Consider the following 21,056-nt stretch of genomic DNA (forward strand, 5'->3'; position numbering starts at 1 on the left):
TATCTGGTAAAGGTTTAAGGTTTTGCTGTCAACAAGCTGGAGTGTGATGCCGGTCCTCACAATTGATTGACCTACAGATCCACAGGTGACAGACACACCACACACACACACACACACACACACACACAACACACACACACACACACACACACACACACAACACACACACACACAACACACACACACACACACACACACACACACACACACACACACACACACTGCTGAAGAGCTGTGACACACACAACTGTAAAAAAACTCTGTCAGAATTCTGAGTATTTCTGTGGCTTTCCAAACAAAGAGCGTCGAGAAGAGATGCTGGAGGAAAACAGACGAGACAAAACATTGACTGTTCACCTCGCCACAAACACATGTCATCTCACTCATTTACTCACACGCGCACAATGCACACACACCATATACTCGTCAGGGCCATGGTGCAGACCTACATCCAAACATCTTTACTGACTCGTGTGCCTCTTATCTTTACAGAGTTCAACATGAAGACAACCCAAGCAACCCAGTCAGTCTGTCTCTCTCCATCTCTGCCAGAGCTCAGCTAGACCTGAGGGGGTGAGTGAAGATCACAATCTCTGTTCTGGTTGATTCTTTTCTCTAACCCTGTGACAGTAAGAATATCTTTGCTCTGTTTGATGCACTTGTTGTCAATACAGTGTATATCTTTGTCTCATGCCATGTAGGTGAGACAGGCTCATATAAGTTTGCTGTATTTATATTTAAGGTTTCTGGCCATTTTGAGCCTGTAATCGAACCCACAAATGCTGATGCTCCAGATACTCAGCTAGTCTAAAGGACAGTTTTATTGCTTCTTGAATTAGCACAACAGTTTTCAGCTGTGCTAACATAATTGCAAAAGGGTTTTCTAATGATCAATTAGCCTTTTAAAATGATAAACTTGGATTAGCTAACACAACGTGCCATTGGAACACAGGAGTGATGGTTGCTGATAATGAGCCTCTGTATGCTTATGTAGATATGTACGTGTGTGTGTGTTGAAGATGCAGTGAAGAGGGACATCTGCTGGATGTCTGCAGGGTTTGGGGCTGCAGTGCTCCTGTCCTGCAGTCTGTCCAGCTGGTTATAGTTAGGTCGGCCAGAGTTTCTCTCTCTGAGAATTCCTGCCTGGAGCACTGAGACCATGTCCTGTTTGGGTGACTCACCATCACCACCCTCAGAATTAATGAGTGTGTGGAAAGGGGCTAAGCTGAGTGGCTTGGTGTTCTCATACTCTCTCGCTCTCACTCTCTCTTTCTTTCTTCTTCCCTCTCTACTCCCCTCCCCCCCTCTCTCCATCTCCTCTCTCTCTTCTTCTCATCTCTTTGTCTCTCCTCTCTCTCTTTTCCCTCTTACTCTCTCAGCTCCATAACTCAGGTCCCAGTAGTATCCGGGAGGCGGAGCTCCAGGTGGGCTGGCCCTCTCGTTTCCGTGACGAACACCTGCTCTACGCTCTGGAGGTTCTAACAGATGGACCAATCAGCTGCCGGAGCAACACCAGCCTCAACCCCCTGGGCCTACAGGTAACACAACCACACCTCCTGCTGAGACTGGACACGACACTGTACTCATGCACTGATGTTCTATATTTATTAACCTGTATTGGTCTCCAATGCTTTAGAAACAATGGCATAAATGCTTTTGTGAAATTACAGCTAAGTTAGATCAAAGTGTACTGACCCGATCTAGCATTGATGTAGCTTGGTTCTTCTCATAATAAAATAGGGTAACAGGATGTAATCTACCGTCTGGCTTATGTTTGTGATGATGACTGAGGAATGTGCTTTAATGATGACAGGACAAAGTTACTCATTCCATGTTTATTGAAGACTGTAGGAGGACGGAGAGGGTCTAGTGGAGTCGGCCCATAGCAGGGTTGGTGGTGAAAAGCAGGATGCCAGTAAAGACAGTGTGGTTGCTGTTGTCATCATACAGCCCCCAGCCCTTAGGAAGCCTTAAGTACACCAGATCATCTTTCTCTAGCTCCAAAGCCACGGCACCTGTCATGTACTCATAACCACCATGGAAGTTGTCCTGGACGTTGTATATCATTTGCTCTCCATTTTTGACCAAGTTAACACCCATTTTCTGTCCAGGCTCTCGGCCCATGGAGGTGAATGTGAAGTAGTAGACTCCTCTCACTGGTGCTGAGAACATACCTGTATCAGAGGGGAAGCAGGGATAGATCAGCACTATCCGTCTCTCTTAGGCACTGTAGCAGCCTGTTAGTGGTTGGGGTCTGTGCCAGTAGCTGGCCCCTGTGGGCACCACAGGCGTCCAGTGGCACCTTAATTGGGTAGGACGGGCTCATAGTAATGACTGTAACGGACTAAAGTGAATGGTATCGAACACATCAAACACATACCATTCCATTCACGCCATTCCAGACATTATTATGATCCGTCCTCCCATCAGCAGCCTCCTGTGGTGGACACGTGAGCATGGAGATTGTGTGTTTATGTTTATACCTTTATCTGAGTTGTAGATGTATTGCTGTGTGGGTGAACCTGTAGTATTGTTACTGTGTCTGTAGTGTTGTCGGCGTAAGCTGTACCAGAGTTTGTGTCGTAACCGTTGCCGATGTTGGTGAAGACTTTTTCATAGACCAGAGTGATCTCAGTTTGAAAGGGTCCCACATATCCTGAGTCCGTCAAAGCAACAGAAAAGGCCACCTGTCTTCTGTCTGCGAATACATGAGAATGAATTCAATCAAGTCCACCGTAATGTCTAAAATGTATTCATTTCATACCACACTGTGGGTTTGATTGAATTGATCTGTTCTTACCTAGCCTCAGTTCCTCCACCTGGCTCTCAGCGACACTCAATCTTGCCTCCAGGGCTGAAATAGCAAGAAAATAATATCTTAATGAACTGATACTCTGAGGTAGCTTTGTTGTCATTGCTGTGCTTAGATACATCCTGATTAGATGAGTCAGCGGTTCAGGAGAGTGAATGTAGCCTTGCTCTTATTAGTGGAGCATAGTTACATGTATTCTCTTTCTCCAGCTCCGCTACTTGCCTCTCACTGGTTGTCACTCTGCTCCCCAAGGCTAACAGTTCTGCTGCTTGGGCTGGAATCATGCACGTCAATATCCAGAGGTGTTCATCTTTTTCTTAACAATTTACTACTCATTACCTGCATTCTTTTTCTTCAACTCTGCCACCTGGCTCTCACTGGTTGTCACTCTGTTCTTCAAGTCTGACAGTTCTGCTGCTTGGGCTGAAATTATATCAATATTTTAGAGAGGCAATATCCAGAGCTGTGATTTTTTCTTTTCTTCTATTGAACAAATTATTTTATTTTTCTAAGTTCATTATTACCTGCATTCTCTTTCTTCAGTTCCTCCAGCTTGCTCTCATTGGCTGTCACTCTGGTCCTCAAGGCTAACACAAGTGATTTTCCAGAAATGTTCATCTTTCCAGTGACTTATTTGACTAAATATTTTTCATAACTAATTGCTTATCATCATTACCTGCATTATTTTTCTCCAGTTCTGCCACATGGCTCTCACTGACTGTCACTCTGGCCTCCAGGGCTAGAACATCATTTATGCAAGAAAATAATTTATGATGAAAATGATAAGCCATGATGTAGCTTTGTTACATCGCTTTGTTTTTTCATAACTTGAAATGAGCTGAATGTTATTATGTTCAGGTGAGGAATACATGTAGTCATTCTTATAAGTGAAACATTTGAGGCACCTGCATTCTCTTTCTTCAGTTCTGCCATCTTCCTTTCGCTGGCTGTCAATCTGGTGTCCAGGGCTGAAATAGTATAAAAATAATTAACAGTAAAAATGGTTATTAAACACACACTTTCGCACAATATATCTTACCTGCATTTTCTTTCTTCAGTTCAGCTACCTGACTCTCACTGGTTGTCAATCTGTTCTTCAAGTCTGACAGTTCTGCTGCTTGGGCTGAAATTATATAAATATTTTAAAGAGGCAATAAACAATATCCAGAGCTGTGCTTTTTCTATTGAGTAAATTATTAACTCAATCGTTTTTCAAAACACTTCTTGTTACCTGCGTTCTCTTTCTTCAGTTCTGCCACCTGGCTCTGAAGGGTTGTCACTCTGCTCCCCAAGGATAACAGTTCAGCTGCTTGGTCTTGAATCATATGAGTCAATATCCAAAGTTGTTAATCTTTCTAGGCAATTAATTATTAACAGAATTATTTTCAATGCACATGTTATCATTACCTGCATTCACTTTCTCCAGCTCCTCCCCCTGGCTCTCACTGGCTGTCACTCTGGCCTCCAGGGCTAGAAAATAGTTTATGCAGGAACATCATTTATGATTAAAAATAAATAAATTAAGATGTAGCTTTATCATATCCTGAAATAAGCCGAATCATGTTAAATTGAGACCTAGTTGAGACATAGTCGTTCTTATAAGTAAAGATGCACTGCATTGCCAAAAGTATGTGGACACCTGCTCATTGAACATCTCATTCCAAAATCATGGGCATTAATATGGGGTTGTTCCACCCTTTGCTGTAATAACAGCCTCCACTCTTCTGGGAAGGCTTTCCATGAGATGTTGAAACATTGCTGCAGGGACTTGCTTCCATTCAGCAGCAAGAGCATTAGTGAGGTCGGGCGATGACATTGGGCGATTAGGCCTGGCTCGCAGTCGGCGTTCCAATTCATCCCGAAGGTGTTCGATGGGGTTGAGGTCAGGGCTCTGTGTAGGACAGTCAAGTTCTTCCACACCGATCTCGACAAACCTTTTCTGTATGGACCTTGCTTTGGGCACAGGGGCATTGTCATGCTGAAACAGGAAAGGGCCTTCCCCAAACTGTTGTCACAAAGTTGGAAGCACAGAATCATTTAGAATGTAATTGTATGATGTAGCGTTAAGATTTAATTTCACTAGATCTAGCTCGAACCATGAAAAACTGCCCCAGACCATTATACCACTTCCACCAAACTGTACAGTCAGCATTATGCATTGGGGTAGGTAGCATTCTCCTGGCATCCGGGAAACCCAGATTCGTCCGTCGGACTGCCAGATGGTGAAGCGTGATTCATTTGTCCAGAGAACGTGTTTCCACTGCTCCAGAGTCCAATGGTGGCGAGCTTTACACCCCTCCAGCCGACGCTTGGCACGTTGCATGGTGATCTAAGGCTTGTGTGCAGCTGTTCGGCCACAGAAACCCATTTCATGAAGCTCCCGACTAACAGTTCTTGTGCTGGCGTTGCTTCCAGAGGCAGTTTGGAACTCAGTAGTGAGTGCTGCAACCAAGGACAGACGATTTTTATGCGCTACATGCTTCAGCACTAAGCGGTCCCGTTCTGTGAGCTTGTGTGGCCTACCACTTAGCAGCTGAACCGTTGTTGCGCCTAGACGTTTCCACTTCACAATAACAGAACTCACAGTTGACCGGGGCAGCTCTAGCAGGGCACAAATTTGATGAACTGACTTGTTGGAAAGGTGGCATTCTATGACGGTGCCATGTTGAAAGTCACAGAGCTCTTCAGTAAGGCCATTCTACTGCCAATGTTTGTCTATGGAGATTGCATGGCTGTGTGCTCGATTTTTATACACCTGTCAACAACGGTGTGGTTGAAATAGCCAAATCCACTAATTTGAAGGGGTGTCCACATACTTTTGTATATATAGTGTATATAGTCACCTGCGTTCTTTCCCTTCAGTTCTGCCACATGCCTCTCACTGACTGTCACTCTGGCCTCCAGGGCTAGAAAATAATGCATACAAGAAAACAATCAACTGTGATGTAGCTTTGTTACATTGCTTTGCTTTATCACGTCCTAACAGCTGAATCATGTTCAGGTGAGGCACAGGTGTCACCTGTATTCTTTCCCATCAGTTCTGCCACCTGGTTCTCACTGGCTGTCACTCTGGCCTCCAGGGCTAGAAGATAATTTATGCAAGAAAATAATTTATTTAGAAAATGATATAACTTTGTTACATCACTTTGGTTTTTTCATATCTTGAAATGAGCGTAATCTTATTATGTGCAGGTGATGAATACATGTAGTCGTTCTTATAAGTGAAACATTTTAGTCACCTGCGTTCTCTTTCTTCAGTTCTGCCACCTGGCTCTGAAGGGTTGTCACTCTGCTCCCCAAGGATAACAGTTCAGCTGCTTGGTCTTTAATCATATGAGTCAATTTCCAAAGTTAATCTTTCTAGGCAATTAATTATTAACCTAATTATTTTCAATTCACATGTTATCATTACCTGCATTCACTTTCTCCAGCTCCTCCCCCTGGCTCTCACTGGCTGTCACTCTGGCCTCCAGGGCTAGAAAATCATTTATGCAGGACCAAAATGTATGATATAAAAGGTTAAACCAAGATGTAGCTTTATATACGTGGTAGTTCTTATAAGTAAAGATAAATAGTCACCTGCGTTCTTTCCCTTCAGTTCTGCCACATGACTCTCACTGACTGTCACTCTGGCCTCCAGGGCTAGAAAATAATGCATACAAGAAAACAATCAACTGTGATGTAGCTTTGTAACATCACTTTGCTTGGTTACATCCTAACATTAGCTGTAGCTTTGTAACATCACTTTGCTTGGTTACATCCTAACATTAGCTGTAGCTTTGTAACATCACTTTGCTTGGTTACATCCTAACATTAGCTGAATCATGTGCAGGTGAAGCGTACATGCATTAGCTCGGATAAGTAACACATTTTAGTCACCTGCATTTTTTGACATCAGCTCTGCCACCTGGCTCTCACTGGCTGTCACTGTGTTCTCCAGGGCTGACAGTTCTGCTGCTTGATCTGGAATTATAGAAATCTAGTAAAGAGGAAAGGCATTATCCAGAACTGTGATAATTTTTTTATTCTATTGAGCAAATTATTAACTCAATAGTTCATCAGAACACATTTAATTATTACCTGCATTCTCTTTCTTCAGTTCTGCCATCTGGCTCTGAAGGGCTGTTAGTTGGCTTCCCAGGGATAACATTAGTGCTGCTTGGCCTGGAATTATATAAATATAGTAGACGATATGTCACATCCATATGTAATAGGCAATATCCAATATGTTGTTGTTTCTATCGAGAAAGTTAACTCAATATATATTTTTTAAAACATCTCGTTATTACCTGTATTCTGTTTCTTCAAGTCTTCCACCTGGCTCTCACTGGCTGTCACTCTGGCCTCCAGGTCTATCATTTTTTTATGATAAAAACAATAAACCCTGATGTAGCTTTGTTACATCACATTGCTTTTCATATCCTGAAATGAGCTGAATCATGTTCAGGTGAGGAATATACAGTATGTAGTAGTTCTTATAAGTAAAACATTTTAGTCACCTGCATTCTTTCCCTTCAGATCATTCAGCTGGCTCTCACTGGCTGTCAATCTGGCCTCCAGGGCTGAAGTAGTATGAAAGTAATTAACAGTAAATTAACAGAAAAACACGTTTGCACAATATAGCTTATCTTACTGTACCTGCATTCTCTTTCTTCAGTTCCACCACCCGACTCTCACTGGCTGTCACTCTGGCCTCCAAGACTAAAATCATAGAGTTGGAAGATGTAGAATGCTTTATTAGTTGCAAGTGTTATTTACTGTCAGAATACATGAGGGTGAAGTTTATATTAGTGTTTTACCTGCATTCTCTTTCTTCACTTCATCCACCTGGCTCTCACTGGCTGTCATTCTGGCCTCCAGGGCTGAAGTAGCATGAAAATAAACATTGCTGAACATCTCAACCATTACTGTTTTTTGTGACCAAATTATAATTGTTTTAGTTATTTATTTGTTGGGGGAGATTACAGGTACATTATCCATTTCGAAAGTATATGTTTATAAAACTTGTAACCGTAAGCTGCCGCTCAACAATAACAAAAAACTGTAAGAAATACATACAAAAAATAATTGGTAAATTCAGTATAAACAGGAACATAAAAAAGTGGGCCTCCCCCAACTTCCCATCCCATTCCCCCAGCCAACATGTCTCCATACAACTACCCCTACCCCCATGTTTCCCACCACTTCCCAACCCCCCCTAGCAACAAGGGTTGCTCGTCAGTCGCCCACCATGGCGACCATAGAAAACCCTCCCCATACCACCCCTTCCCCATGGGGCTGAAAGTAAAGAAAGTAAAACAAATATTGAAATAGGTGTATATATATATAATGCCTTCAGAAAGTATTCACACCCCTTTACTTTTTCCAAATTTTGTTGTGTTACAGCCTGAATTAAACATTTATTAAATTGAGATATTGTGTCGCTGACCTACACACAATACCGCATAATGTCAACGTGGAATTTTGTTTGTAGAATATTTTTTTAATTAATAGAAAATGTAAAGCTGAAATGTCTTGAGTCAATAAGTATTCAACCCCTTTGTTATGGCATGCCTAAATAAGTTCAGGACTAAAAAAATGTGCTTCGCAAATTGCATAATAAATTGCATGGACTCATTCCGTGTTCAATAATATTGGTTAACATGATTTTTGAATGACTACATCGTCTCTGTACCCCACACATACAATTATCTGTAAGGTCCCTCAATCGAGTAGTGAATTTCAAGCACAGATTCAGCCTCAAAGACCAGGGAGGTTTTTCAATGCTTTGCAAAGAAGGGCACCGATTGGTAGATGTGCACAAATAAAAAAAGCAGACGCTGAATATCCCTTTGAGCATTTTGAAGTTATTAATTAGGCTTTGGGTGGTGTATCAATACATCCAGTCACTACAAGGTATAGGCGTCCTTCCTAACTCAGTTGTAGGAGAGGAAGGAATCGAATCCAGGCTGTTTCACATCCAGCAGTGATTGGGGGTCCCATAGGGCGGCGCACAATTGGCCCAGCATCGTCCGGGTTTGGCTGGTGTAGGCTGTCATTATAAATAAGAATTGAGGCCAATGGTGATTTTAAAACAGTTACAGAGTTTAATGGCTGTGATAGGAGAAAACTGAAGATGGATCAACAACATTGTAGTTACTCCACAATACTAAACTAATTGACAGAGTGAAAAGAAGGAAGCCTGTGCAGAATAAAAATATAACAAAACTTGCATCTTTTTTGCAACAAGGCACTTAAATAATATTGCAAAAAAATTGGCAAAGAAATGAACTTTTTGTCCTGAATACAAATCGTTATATTTGGGGGAAATCCATCACAACACATCACTGAGTACCACTCTTCATATTTTCAAGCATCATGATATGGGTCATGTTATGGGTATACTTGTCATCGGCAAGGACTGGGGAGGTTTTTTTGTTTGTTTATAAAATAAACGGAATACAGCTATAAGCACAGGCTAAGTCCTAGAGGAAAACCTGCTTCAGTCTACTTTCCAACAGACACTGGGAGATGAATTCACCTTTCAGCAGAACAATAATCTAAAACACAAGGCCAAATCTACACTGGAGTTGCTTACCAAGACGACATTGAATGTCTAGTTACAGTTTTGACTTGCTATAGACTTTCAAACCGATTTAAGACTTGAAAATGTCTGTCTAGCAATGATCAACAATCAACTTGACAGAGCTTGATGAATAAAAAAAGTATAATGTGCAAATATTGTACAATCATTTAACATTTACATTTTACATTTTACATTTACAATCCAGGTGTGCAAAGCTCTTAGAGACTTTCCCAAAAACATTCACAGCTGTAATCGCTGACTAAGGTGCTTCTACAAAGTATCGACTCAGGGGTGTGCATATTTATGTAAATGAGATATTTCTGAATTTCTTTTTCAATAAATTTGCAAAAATGTCTGTCATTATGGGGTATTGTGTGTAGATGGGTGAGATTTTTTGATATATTTTTTAATCCATTTTGAATTCAGGCTTTAACACAACAAAATGTGGATAAGTCGAGGGCTATGAATACTTTCTGAAGGCACTTATATAGCACCATTCATTTTCGCTGTTGATAATTCTCGCGCTATAACTTGTCAGTAGTAACTGTATCCACTGGTGAATTGGAAGAGAGTGAGGAGACCAGCAATGTGACATAGAGCTTTTTAAAATTACAAGTTCACTACTTCACTTACAGAATCTTATATCTCATATGCTAAAAAAATGTGCTACAGCATGTTTATTCATAGTAGTCTCCTTATTACCTGCATTCTCTTTCTTCAGTTCCACCACCTGGCTCTCACTGTCTGTCACTCTGGCCTCCAGGACTGAAATGGCATGAAAATATGTAGCTGAGATGCAGCTAAAACAATGCTTTATTTATTTCTCCCTAAAATTAGCTATGCTCATCTGAGGCACAGTAGTTCTTATAAAGTCTACCTTTAAAGAAAGATGGGAACCCCTGTGCTAAGCAATCCCTTTGCGGTAACTCTGGGCTGAAATCACAAGGGAATTTGTTTTGTACATTATCATAAAATGTCCAGCAAAATCCACAACTGTACATTTTCGATTAAGCTAATTAACTAAACCGTATTTTGTAAAATTAGCATTTTGTTATCCCCTTCATTCTAGATCTGTAAATGGAACGTCAGTATCACATTGGCACTCAGTCTGTCGTCTAGGTCTGTCAGTTCTGCTGCTTGAGCTTTAATGATAAAGATATACTGTAGCCTGTGTATGATCCATATCAGCAGCTGACTTTTCTATTTGGTGAATTATTATCTAAATCCATTTAAGAAATGACATCTAATGATGATTATATGTGTTCTGTCTTCAGCTTGACCACCCTGTCCCCCAGGACTGAAATGGCACCAACATAAATGTCCAAACTTATCAATCAATACAGAATGAGAGTTAAGCAAGCACTACTTACTTTCGCAGTGTGATCGGTTTCATTACCTGTATTATTACGTCAGGCTACCTTTGTTCTTTCTTTCTTTCTCTGTCTATATGTGCATTATTACAGTACCTGTGTTTTTATTCTCCAACTTCTCTACTCGTTTCTGTGTGTTGTTCAGCATGAGTCTCAGGTGTTTCAGCTCATCCCAGACAGCATCTATGGTAGTGAATAGAATGTTCTGGTCAATCTGATCCATCCCTCCTTTACTCTCTCCCTCAGCCCAGGCCCCAGACAGACAGAACATCAGCACCAGCATAGCTGCAACACGCCTCATTTTGAATTATGCCTTAGTTCAATAGTAATGTAATGTCTATGAGTCTCAGTACCAGCAAAAATAAGAGGGGGGAAAAGCAGAATGGGGAATCTTTATAGAAACGCGTCAACAGGAACTAGCCCACTCCGTGAGAAGTCAACATGTGGTGGATGTAAAAGTAGCACCAAGGACATCTGAGCAAACATCAAGAGAACCAGAGTAACCCTGAACCCCTGTGTTGTTTGGTCTCTTCTTTTTCCACGAGGTAGAGAACTGACTACAAGGCTGCTGATCAGGCTACTAGACAGTGTGTCATCTACAATGTGTAGGCCTATGTATGCCTTGCAAAAGTGTTCATAACCATTGGATTTCTTCACATTTTATTGTGTTAGAAAGTGCGATTCAAATGGACTTCATTAGTTTAGGAGTAAAATTGGCTTAAAAAAATAACATAAGTTACATGGGTATGAATACTTTAGCAAGGTACTGTAAGTGTGTACCTGTGGTGTTTTATGTTTAGATGATTGGTTGGTCTTAAAAGTGGTTTGTAATAATGTGACTTCATTTTCTCCTCTCTTTCTCTCTTTCTGTCTCTCTCTCTCAGACATCCTCTGTCCAGGACACTCCAGAATTGTTAGGCTTTCTGAGAAACAGTAGCTCTCCTCACCGCTACAGACGAGCCACCAGCGCTGCCCAGCCCTACAGCAGCAAGACCCTGGTACTTACTTTCAGTGTCAGCTTGTTTGGTATACAGCAGCCGTTTTGGAATGTATATGAACTCTCTCTCTCCCTCTCTGTAGAACTGCAGTAACATCATTTGTGTAAGAGTTCTGTGTGTGGTCGGGCGGTTGGACCGTGGTCAGAGCGCTGTAGTCAAGATCCGCTCCCGACTCTGGGCTCACACCTTCCTCCAGGTGAGCACAAGCACACAAACATGAACCCAGACGTATGTACTACTGGGAGTATTAGTATTATTGTATGTATTCATGTTATTATTAGTATTAAGAAATAAAGTATCTATAACATCTATTCACCTTGCAGAGACGTAACGACCCATACCTCCTCAACTCTACCGTGTCCTTCAGAGTGACGGCCCTGCCCTACCGCCTCCAACCCTCCTCCTTACCCCAACACACCACTTCAGTAAGATACCCCTAACACTAACTCATACCTCTACACTCTTAGAAGAAAAGGAGCCTGGAAGAACCTTCTGAGATTCCAAAAATTGCCACACAGGGAACTTTTCCAGTTCAAAAAGTACTGAAGTACTTTACACCACTGGTCTTTGAGAAACCCCTGTTTAAAGGTTGAGACCGGAACCTTTTTGTGATGGGAGGGGTTCAATTTTGAACCTTTTCAATAATATATTGAGGCTGCGAGCCTATCAGAAGATCGGAGGCATGGCTTATTTGGCCACCCATTATGAGTAAATGTCATTCCTGCTCATCATGTTAAGTTTGTACACTGCATATTACATATTCTAATAAAATAATAATGATATTAACATTACTGATTACATATACATACAATACCTTTCAAAAGTTTGGGGTCACTTAGAAATGTCCTTGTTTTTGAAAGAGAAGCACATTTTTTGTCCATTTAAAATAACATCAAATTGATCCGAAATACAGTAGACATAGTTAATGTTGTAAATTACTATTGTAGCCGGAAACGGCAGATTTTTTTATGGAATATCTACATAGGCGTACAGAGGCCCATTATCAGCAACCGTCACTCCTGTGTTCCAATGGCACGTTGTGTTAACCAATCCAAGTTTATCATTTTAAAAGGCTAATTGATCATTAGAAAACCCTTTTGCAATTATTTTAGCACAGCTGAAAACTGTTGTACTGATTAAAGAAGCAATAAAACTGTCCTTCTTTAGACTAGTTGAGTATCTGGAGCATCAGCACTTGTGGGTTCGATTACAGGCTCAAAATGGCCAGAAACAAAGACCTTTCTTCTGAAACTCGTCAGTCTATTCTTGTTCTGAGAAATTAAGGCTATTCCATGTGAGAAATTGCTAAGAAATTGAAGATCTCGTACAACGCTGTGTACTACTCCCTTCACAGAACAGCGCAAACTGGCGCTAACCATAATAGAAAGAGGAGTGGGAGGCCCCGATGCACAATTGAGCAAGAGGACAAGTACATTAGAGTGTCTAGTTTGAGAAACAGACGCCTCACAAGTCCTCAACTGGCAGCTTCATTAAATAGTACCCGCAAAACACCACTTTATGCGATGTGCAATGTAGGGAACACCGGAAGAAGAATTATAATTTAATTACCATAGTGAATTATTGTAATGATTGTTTATGTGTCAATTAATCCCATAAGGGATGGGTTGCCGATTGCCGATTTGACACGAAAATAAAATGTAATTCATTCATTCATATAGTTATAAAGTGGCAACTATTCCAACTTTGGGATTTACATAGGCTCTTGAGGAGCTCATACACCTCTGTAAGCCCCATTGAAGCTACACAACTGTCAGTGTTCAACCTTAACATATGATGACAATAGAACAGATGAACAGGTGTCAGAGGAAGACAGAGAGCGCCTTACCTTCTAATAAATCTCCTGGGGAGGATGGCTTCCCTCCAGAGTTCTATACACCATCCCAGATACATACTCCAGATACAGACTGATCCAGTTTAATTTCCTCCATCAGCTCTATATCACSCCATCTAGACTGCACAAGTTCAACCCTGATATCTCCTCCCTATGTTTAAGATGTGGCTCAGATGAAGGAACATTCCTCCATTCCACTTGGCAGTGTTCAAACTACACGGTTTCTGACAGGGGGTATGCGACACCATATCCTCAATTCACAAGGTTGCATTCCCTTTAGACCCGGAGGTCTGTCTACTGGGTAACTTTACTAACTCCAATCTTAGGCAAAGCCATACTATAAAGCTAACAGAAATATTGCTAGCGATTGCCAAGAGATGTATTGCCTTGAAATGGAAATCGGATTCCCCCCTGCCAGTTGCAATGTGGCTATCGGAAGTTAAAAGTTATATCTGACTGGAGAAAATCACTTACTGCTTGAGGAATAAGTTAGAGACATTTTACAGAATTTGGCAACCTTTTATTGACTAAATGGAGAATCTCACATCACATTGATTGAATCTCTATATAACCCTTATATAATTATTCACATGTAATGTATAGTATGTAGCTTACGGCAGGTGACCGTATGTATATGATCCAATGTCTCTATTATTATTATTATTTTTATTTGACTCTTTATTATGACTTATTTATTTAATGTTTGTATATATAATTCTAATTCTTATTTTTTTTTTTTTTTTTACGCTCGTCTGTTACTGTCACTTTGTCCCATTGCTGTCTAATATCTTTTCACTTTTGTTTTGAATGTTCTGAATTGGAAAATGCACAAATAAAATATATTTTTTTTTAAAGAACAGATGAACAGGAATGACATTTACCCCCTAAAAAGATCTATCTGAAAGCCACGCCCCTACTAAGCCATGCCTCCAGTCAAGGATTTTGCTACATTGAAACATTAAAGGTTCCTCCAAATCCAATCAAATGTTATTGGTCACATACACATGGTTAGCAGATGTTAATGCGAGTGTAGCGAAATGCTTGTGCTTCTAGTTCCGACCATGCAGTGATATCTAACAAGTAAACTAACAATTTCACAACTACCTTATACACACAAGTGTAAAGGAATGAATAAGAATATGTACATAAAGATATGTGGATGAGCGATGGCCGAACGGCATAGGCAGATGCAGTAGATGGTATAGAGTACAGTATATACATATGAGATGAGTAATGTAGGGTATGTAAACATTATATAAAGTGGCATTGTTTAAAGTGGCTAGTGATACATTTATTACATCCAATTTTTAATTATTAAAGTGGCTAGAGATGAGTCAGTATGTTGGCAGCAGCCACTCAATGTTAGTGATGGCTGTTTAGCAGTCTGATGGCCTTGAGATAGAAGCTGTTTTTCAGTCTCTCGGTCCCAGCTTTGATGCACCTGTACTGACCTCGCCTTCTGGATGATAGCGGGGTGAAACAGTGCCAGTGGCTCGGGTTGGTTGTTTGTCCTTGATGATCTTTTTGGCCTTCCTGTGACATTGGGTGGTGTAGGTGTCCTGGAGGGCAGGTAGTTTGCCCCCAGTGATGCGTTGTGCAGATCTCACTACCCTCTGAAGAGCCTTACGGTTGTGGGCGGAGCAGTTGCGCGTACCAGGCGGTTATACAGCCTGACAGGATGCTCTCGATTGTGCATCTGTAAAAGTTTCAGCGTTTTTGGTGACAAGCCGAATTTCTTCAGCTCCTGAGGTTGAAGAAGCGCTGCTGCCCTGCTTCACCATGCTGTCTGGTGGGGTGTAGCCTGATGTGTACGCGCGAGGAACTTTCCACCTTCTCCACTACTGTCCCGTCGATGTGGATAGGGGGCTGCTCTCTGCTGTTTCCTGAAGTCCACGATCATCTCCTTGTTTTGTTTGAACATGGAGTGTGGTTGTCAGGAAAATAACCTCACACCTCAAAGGGCCCTCACCTCCTCCCTATAGGCCGTCTCGTCGTTGTTGGTAATCAAGCCTACCACTGTAGTGTCGTCTGCAAACTTGATGATTGAGTTGGAGGCGTGCATGGCCACGCAGTCATGGGTGAACAGGGAGTACAGGAGAGGGCTGAGAACGCACCCTTTGTGGGGCCCAGTGTTGAGGATCACGGGTGGAGATGTTGTTTCCTACCCTCACCACCTGGGGGTGGCCGTCAGGAAGTCCAGGACCAGTTGCACAGGGCGGGGTTGAGACCCAGGGTCTCGAGCTTAATGACGAGTTTGGAGGGTACTATGGTGTTGAAATGCTGAGCTGTAGTTGATGAACAGCATTCTTACATAGGTATTCCCTCTTGTCCAGATGGCTTAGGGCAGTGTGATTGCGATTGCGTCGTCTGTGGACCTATTTGGGCGGTAAGCAAATTGGAGTGGTTCTAGGGTGTCAGGTAGGGTGGAGTGATATGGTCCCTTGACTAGTCTCTCAAAGCACTTCATGATGATGGAAGTGAGTGCTACGGGGCGATAGTCATTTAGCTCAGTTCTTAGCTTTCTTTTATAATTTTTTTTTATTTCACCTTTATTTAACCAGGTAGGCTAGTTGAGAACAAGTTCTCATTTGCAACTGTGACCTGGCCAAGATAAAGCATAGCAGTGTGAACAGACAACAACACAGAGTTACACATGGAGTAAACAATAAACAAGTCAATAACATGGTAGAAAAAAGAGAATCTATATACAATGTGTGCAAAAGGCATGAGGTAGGCAATAAATCGAATAATTACAATTTAGCAGATTAACACTGGAGTGATAAATCATCAGATGATCATGTGCAAGTAGAGATACTGGTGTGCAAAAGAGCAGAAAAGTAAATAAATAAAAGCAGTATGGGGGTGAGGTAGGTAAATTGGGTGGGCTATATACCGATGGACTATGTAACAGCTGCAGCGATCGGTTAGCTGCTCGGATAGCAGATGTTTAAAGTTGTTGAGGGAGATAAAAGTCTCCAACTTCAGAGATGTTTGCAATTCGTTCCAGTCGCAGGCAGCAGAGAACTGGAAGGAAAGGCGTCCAAATGAGGTTTTGGCTTTAGGGATGATCAGTGAGATACACCTGCTGGAGCGCTTGCTACGGGTGGGTGTAGCCATCGTGACCAGTGAACTGAGATAAGGCGGCAAAAGCTTTCTTGGGAACAGGAACATGTGGGGACAGCACACTGGGATAAGGATTGATTGAATATGTCCGTAAACACACCAGCCAGCTGGTCTGCGCATGCTCCAAGAACCTAACCATAGGTGCAAGTGTGAACCATTGATTATCAATGGTTCCTCAAGGATCTCCAGGGTTCTTAGTCACCACTAATTCTAAGAGTGTACCCTGCCCTACCGCCTCCAGCCCTTCTGCTTACCCCAACACACCACTTCAATAAGATACCCCTAACACTAACCCTTACCTCTACTCTGCCCTATAGCCTCCAGACCTCCTCCTTACCCCAACACACCACTTCAGTAAGATGTGACATCCACCCTAACTAGTACCTACAATAACCCTTACCCTGAACCCCATCCAGCCTGCAACTAACTGTGATTGTGTGTGTATGTGTGTTATAGATGGGTACACTGGTGCTGTGGGGGACTCCTGATGTGGCGTTTGCTGTTCCTCTGTGGGTCATCATCCTAGCTATCCTACTGGGACTGCTGGTCCTGGCCATGCTAACACTGGCTATGTGGAAGGTACACACACACACACACAAATACAGTACACACACACAAGGACTTTAGTATAACTTAACCCTCTTTTCCTCAGTGTGGGTTTTTTGACCGGGCACGGCCGCCAGCAGATGACGTGTCAGACCGTGAGCAGCTGACCTCTGACCAATTAGCAGACGCCTAAGAACACCCACTGGCGCCATGGAGACCAGTTCCTGATTCGAGGAGGCTGTTTGGGATGAGTTCCACCTCTTGAGTGAAATTCAACTGAAATGAGATCTGCAGGCAGACTGCAAACTCACAGATCAAAGGTTATTTACCCCTTTTAAAGCTGATCTGTCATCAGTGAGTGGACTGCAAGCTCACAGGCCAAAGGTTCTTTACCCCCTTTAGAGTTGATCTGACATCAGTGAGTGGACTGCAAACTCACAAACCAAAGGCTGAAGTGCCATTAAGACTGGTATTCAAACAGCACCAGAGAGACTGGGAACAATGCACACAGACGGAACTACACACATTAACACTCTTTAAGCAAACACAATGACTTGGATGTATATGAGGCCTCAAGACAAGAAGAATGGACTCTGGTTCTAACCCTGGTTGTAGTTGAATATGTTTCTATGCACCGCTTGCCTCTGTGGGTTAGACTACTTGGGGATCTGTATGGTTGGATAATTCAGTTGGAGCTAACCAGCCTGACTTACTTCAAATGGAGTTACCATCTGATGTCAGTGACTTGGTGTCCGCCTGCTTTCACTGTTAAATACATTCCATCATTGATCAATCACACACATGCACACATACATGCGCACACACATGAATACACACGCATGCACACACACACACACACACAGGGGGCTGTATATATCTATGGATGGTGTATGTGCAATATTGGGACATTCTGTGTGATACTGAAGCTTGTTTACACTGGTATTATTTTATTAGAACTTGATGTTCAAATTGTTTGTGTATATTGTTTAGTTAGTATACTATTGTGTATGTGAGTGTTTTTGTTGGTATATTAGTGTATGTGCCTTCAGAAAGTATTCAGAACCCTTAACTTTTTCCACATTTTGTAATATTACAGCCTTATCCTAAAATTAATTAAATCGTTATTTTCCCTCATCAATCTACACACAATACCCCATAATGACAAAGCAAGAACAGGTTTTTAGAAATGTTTGCACATTTCTTAAAAATAAAAAACGTAACTATTACATTTACATACGTATTCAGACCCTTAACTCAGTCTGAGGTCCTAACCTGCTTCAGAGCGCTTTTCATCAAGGATCTCTCTCTACTTTGCTCTGTTCTTTCCCTCGAATCTGCCAAAGGTGCTTCAGCAAAGTACTGAGTAAAGGGTCTGAATACTTATGTAAATTTGATATTTCTGGTTTTCTTTCAAAATAAATGAGCAAAAATTACTAAAAATCTGTTTTTGCTTTGTTATTATGGAGTATTGTGTGTAGATTGATGAGGGGGGGGGGACTATTTAATCAATTTAAGAATAAGGCTGTAACATAACAAAATTTGGAGATAGTCAAGGGGTCTGAATACTTTCCGAAGGCACTGTAAATGTTGAAAGAGAGCAGTGTTTATAACGGGTACAACTGTTTAAAAAAAGAACGTGGGACTGGGCTAAATACAAAAGGAATTGCATTAACATTAGCATTATCCAGTGTGAGAGGTTTAGGCCTAGATTCAATCAGACCCATTGTTAATCGGCGCTAGCCAACACCCCATAACTAGCCGACACCCCCAGAATGATTCCAAACACATTTAAAAAGAAAGGGAAAGTCATTGAGTTACATATCAGAAAACACAATACTAAAGTATACAACATAATATTACTTCAATACAAAGCAAAAATGTAATAGCCTAAAGATGTCAGGTGATCTTCTAGGCCAATATAGCAGTAACCTCAAGGGCTGGCGGGGAGGCCAAGAGCACTAATCTGGAGGAAGGTGATCCTTTAGGTCTATGTAGCAGTAACCTCAAGGGCTGGGGTGGGGACAAGAGTACTAATAGGATATCATCAGGTCCCAGCTGGAATAAAATGAGTTGGTTGAGCCTTGAATGGTCTACTTAATTTTGTCTAATTTTAGGAAAATGAGTTGGGCCAAAGAGAGGCTGAGGGAGGATTGATAGATCCAATAGAATCCAATCCAATAGAATCCTTCTGCATGCCAACAGGGAGGCAAAGGCAATGGCATCTAGCTGTCTATTGGTCAGGGAATGATTGTTGTTTGGTACTCCAAAAATGGCAATTTCTGCACTAGGCTGCCACTCAATATCAAATACTTCAGAAAGGGTTTTAAATATAGTGGACCAGTAGTCTGCCAGATGGGGACAAGACCAGAATATGTGAGTCAAATGCGCCAAGGAGCTTTTACACCTGTGACATGTACCATCAATATTTGGGTAGAATTTGGAGAGTCTGGCTTTACTGAAATGGATACATTGAAGTACCTTAAACTGTATAAGGCTGAGCCGGGCACAAGAGGAGCTTCCATTTACCCTAAGTAAGGCACTATTCTAGACTTCGTCCGAGGTCTCTCAACCAAGTTCCTTTTCCCGCTCAGATCGAATTTTATTAAGTGACGGGTTATCAAGGGACATGATTATCAAAAAAATAAATACATGTGGAAATACCTAAATACACTTGAATGGGGTAATTACATTTGATAGCGAAGTCATCAAAATTGGCAAAGGTGCCATCTATATAAAGGTCACTAAACTTAGTAAGGCTATTCCTCTGCCACAGACTTCAAGCTGAATCTAGATTGACTGGAAGGAAGAGGTGATTATTACATATAGGGTTTTGAATAGAGAAATCACAGAATTTAAAGTGTTGACGGAATTAAGGCCAAATTTTTAGAGTATTGACAACAATTGGATTGGATGTATAGCTGAAAGCTGAAAGAGTAAGATTGGAGGTGACTAAAGCTGACAAAGAGGAAGAGAAATAGGAGTTGACTTCTGTTTGACACCAGTCAGATTCTGGGGTGCGAAGCCAGTAAACAATATTTTGTATATTCGCTGCCCAGTAATAATACATAACGTTAGGAAGGGCTAGTGTGTTCTATCTCTCTGCAGGAATGCTTTACGTATTCTTGGACTCCCACCGCTCCCCCCCAAAAGATATAAGCTTATCCACTAAAGTGAAAAAGGGCTTGAGTAGAAAAATAGCTGATGTTTTGGCAGTGTTGGAGGTGTAACTGCATTGGAGCAGTCAGATTGATGAGCAGCTGCTCTTGATCACTGTCATAAAGCCATACCTTCCCACTGGCGTTAGAAGTTCAGAACGAGAAAGTGTAGGCTATATAGAAATCATGACGCTCTAATTGAAAATCATTCAACTATGAGGCTTTCTTTCAGCCTAATCAAGGTGAAGATTTCATCTCACATTCTCGTGTTCAAATTTGTTAACAAGGCTACATGGGATTTCTCTTAATGCGACGCTGTGCAGCCAATGGTAATGTCCGCTTTAGGTATAATGCCAGGAGCCGCTTGTGGATTTGGCAGCTCTAGCGCAGTTACACCTCCAACACCGCCAAAACAACCACTATGCAGATGTCAGCTGAAGTGGATCTGATTGAATAGAGCCATTAGGGAGTAAGGTTCAAACTTAATTTCAATTTACTCCACTTCTAGTAATTCACAGTATGTAAATATGAAGGATTTTTGTCACAAATTTGATTTGTGTTTTGTTTTTGTACTGAAGAATACTGAAAGATTATTGAAATAAAGTGTCCTTAATTGCCAAGTCTACATTTTCTAA

At 41.6% G+C, this 21,056-nt stretch overlaps 3 protein-coding genes across 7 annotated transcripts in view; 1 reads left to right on the forward strand and 2 right to left on the reverse strand.

Annotated features, from left to right (window-relative positions):
* The window catches only part of LOC111964638 (integrin alpha-8-like), a 23,617-nt gene extending 2,571 nt beyond the window's left edge, over positions 1–21,046 (forward strand). The window contains exons 2-7 of the mRNA XM_070443810.1: positions 1,380–1,538; positions 11,632–11,745; positions 11,828–11,941; positions 12,069–12,170; positions 17,177–17,299; positions 17,373–21,046. Coding sequence (XP_070299911.1) covers positions 1,380–1,538; positions 11,632–11,745; positions 11,828–11,941; positions 12,069–12,170; positions 17,177–17,299; positions 17,373–17,459 — 699 coding nt within the window. The 3' untranslated portion in view covers positions 17,460–21,046. The remainder of the gene's footprint in view (positions 1–1,379; positions 1,539–11,631; positions 11,746–11,827; positions 11,942–12,068; positions 12,171–17,176; positions 17,300–17,372) is intronic.
* The window catches only part of LOC111965006 (DNA-directed RNA polymerase III subunit RPC7-like), a 737,315-nt gene that overhangs the window by 65,167 nt on the left and 651,092 nt on the right, over positions 1–21,056 (reverse strand). The window lies entirely within an intron of this gene.
* LOC111964996 (M protein, serotype 24) lies at positions 1,821–11,106 on the reverse strand. 5 transcript variants are annotated; one of them, XM_023988911.2, is made up of 23 exons: positions 10,844–11,106; positions 10,080–10,142; positions 7,612–7,674; positions 7,451–7,513; positions 7,312–7,374; positions 7,102–7,164; positions 6,893–6,976; positions 6,692–6,775; positions 6,392–6,454; positions 6,225–6,287; positions 6,052–6,135; positions 5,832–5,894; positions 5,656–5,718; positions 4,220–4,282; positions 4,044–4,127; positions 3,852–3,935; positions 3,718–3,780; positions 3,489–3,551; positions 3,337–3,399; positions 3,152–3,235; positions 2,801–2,854; positions 2,570–2,698; positions 1,821–2,174 (listed from the first exon to the last, which is right to left on the reverse strand). In XM_023988911.2, the coding sequence occupies exons 1-23, from the start codon at positions 11,046–11,048 to the stop codon at positions 1,867–1,869; spliced, it is 2,019 nt and encodes a 672-aa protein (XP_023844679.1). In that variant the 5' UTR covers positions 11,049–11,106; the 3' UTR covers positions 1,821–1,866. The 5 variants fall into 5 exon arrangements, with proteins under 5 accessions (XP_023844679.1, XP_023844683.1, XP_070300054.1 ...); XM_023988915.2 differs by lacking the exon at positions 10,080–10,142; XM_070443953.1 differs by lacking the exons at positions 6,052–6,135; positions 6,225–6,287.

The sequence above is a fragment of the Salvelinus sp. IW2-2015 genome, linkage group LG6.1 (assembly GCF_002910315.2).
Source record: "Salvelinus sp. IW2-2015 linkage group LG6.1, ASM291031v2, whole genome shotgun sequence".
Taxonomy (NCBI): domain Eukaryota; kingdom Metazoa; phylum Chordata; class Actinopteri; order Salmoniformes; family Salmonidae; genus Salvelinus; species Salvelinus sp. IW2-2015.

What these genes read in the sequence shown, in the direction of transcription:
- LOC111964996 (XM_023988911.2), bottom strand. Translation starts at nt 11,048, where the DNA reads ATGAGGCGTGTTGCAGCTATGCTGGTGCTGATGTTCTGTCTGTCTGGG. An exon ending in GTTGGAGAATAAAAACACAG is followed by an intron (nt 10,143 to 10,843) that starts GTACTGTAATAA and finishes ATGCCATTTCAG; the next exon opens with TCCTGGAGGCCAGAGTGACA. An exon ending in GCTGGAGAAAGTGAATGCAG is followed by an intron (nt 6,136 to 6,224) that starts GTAATGATAACA and finishes ATATGATTAAAG; the next exon opens with ACCAAGCAGCTGAACTGTTA.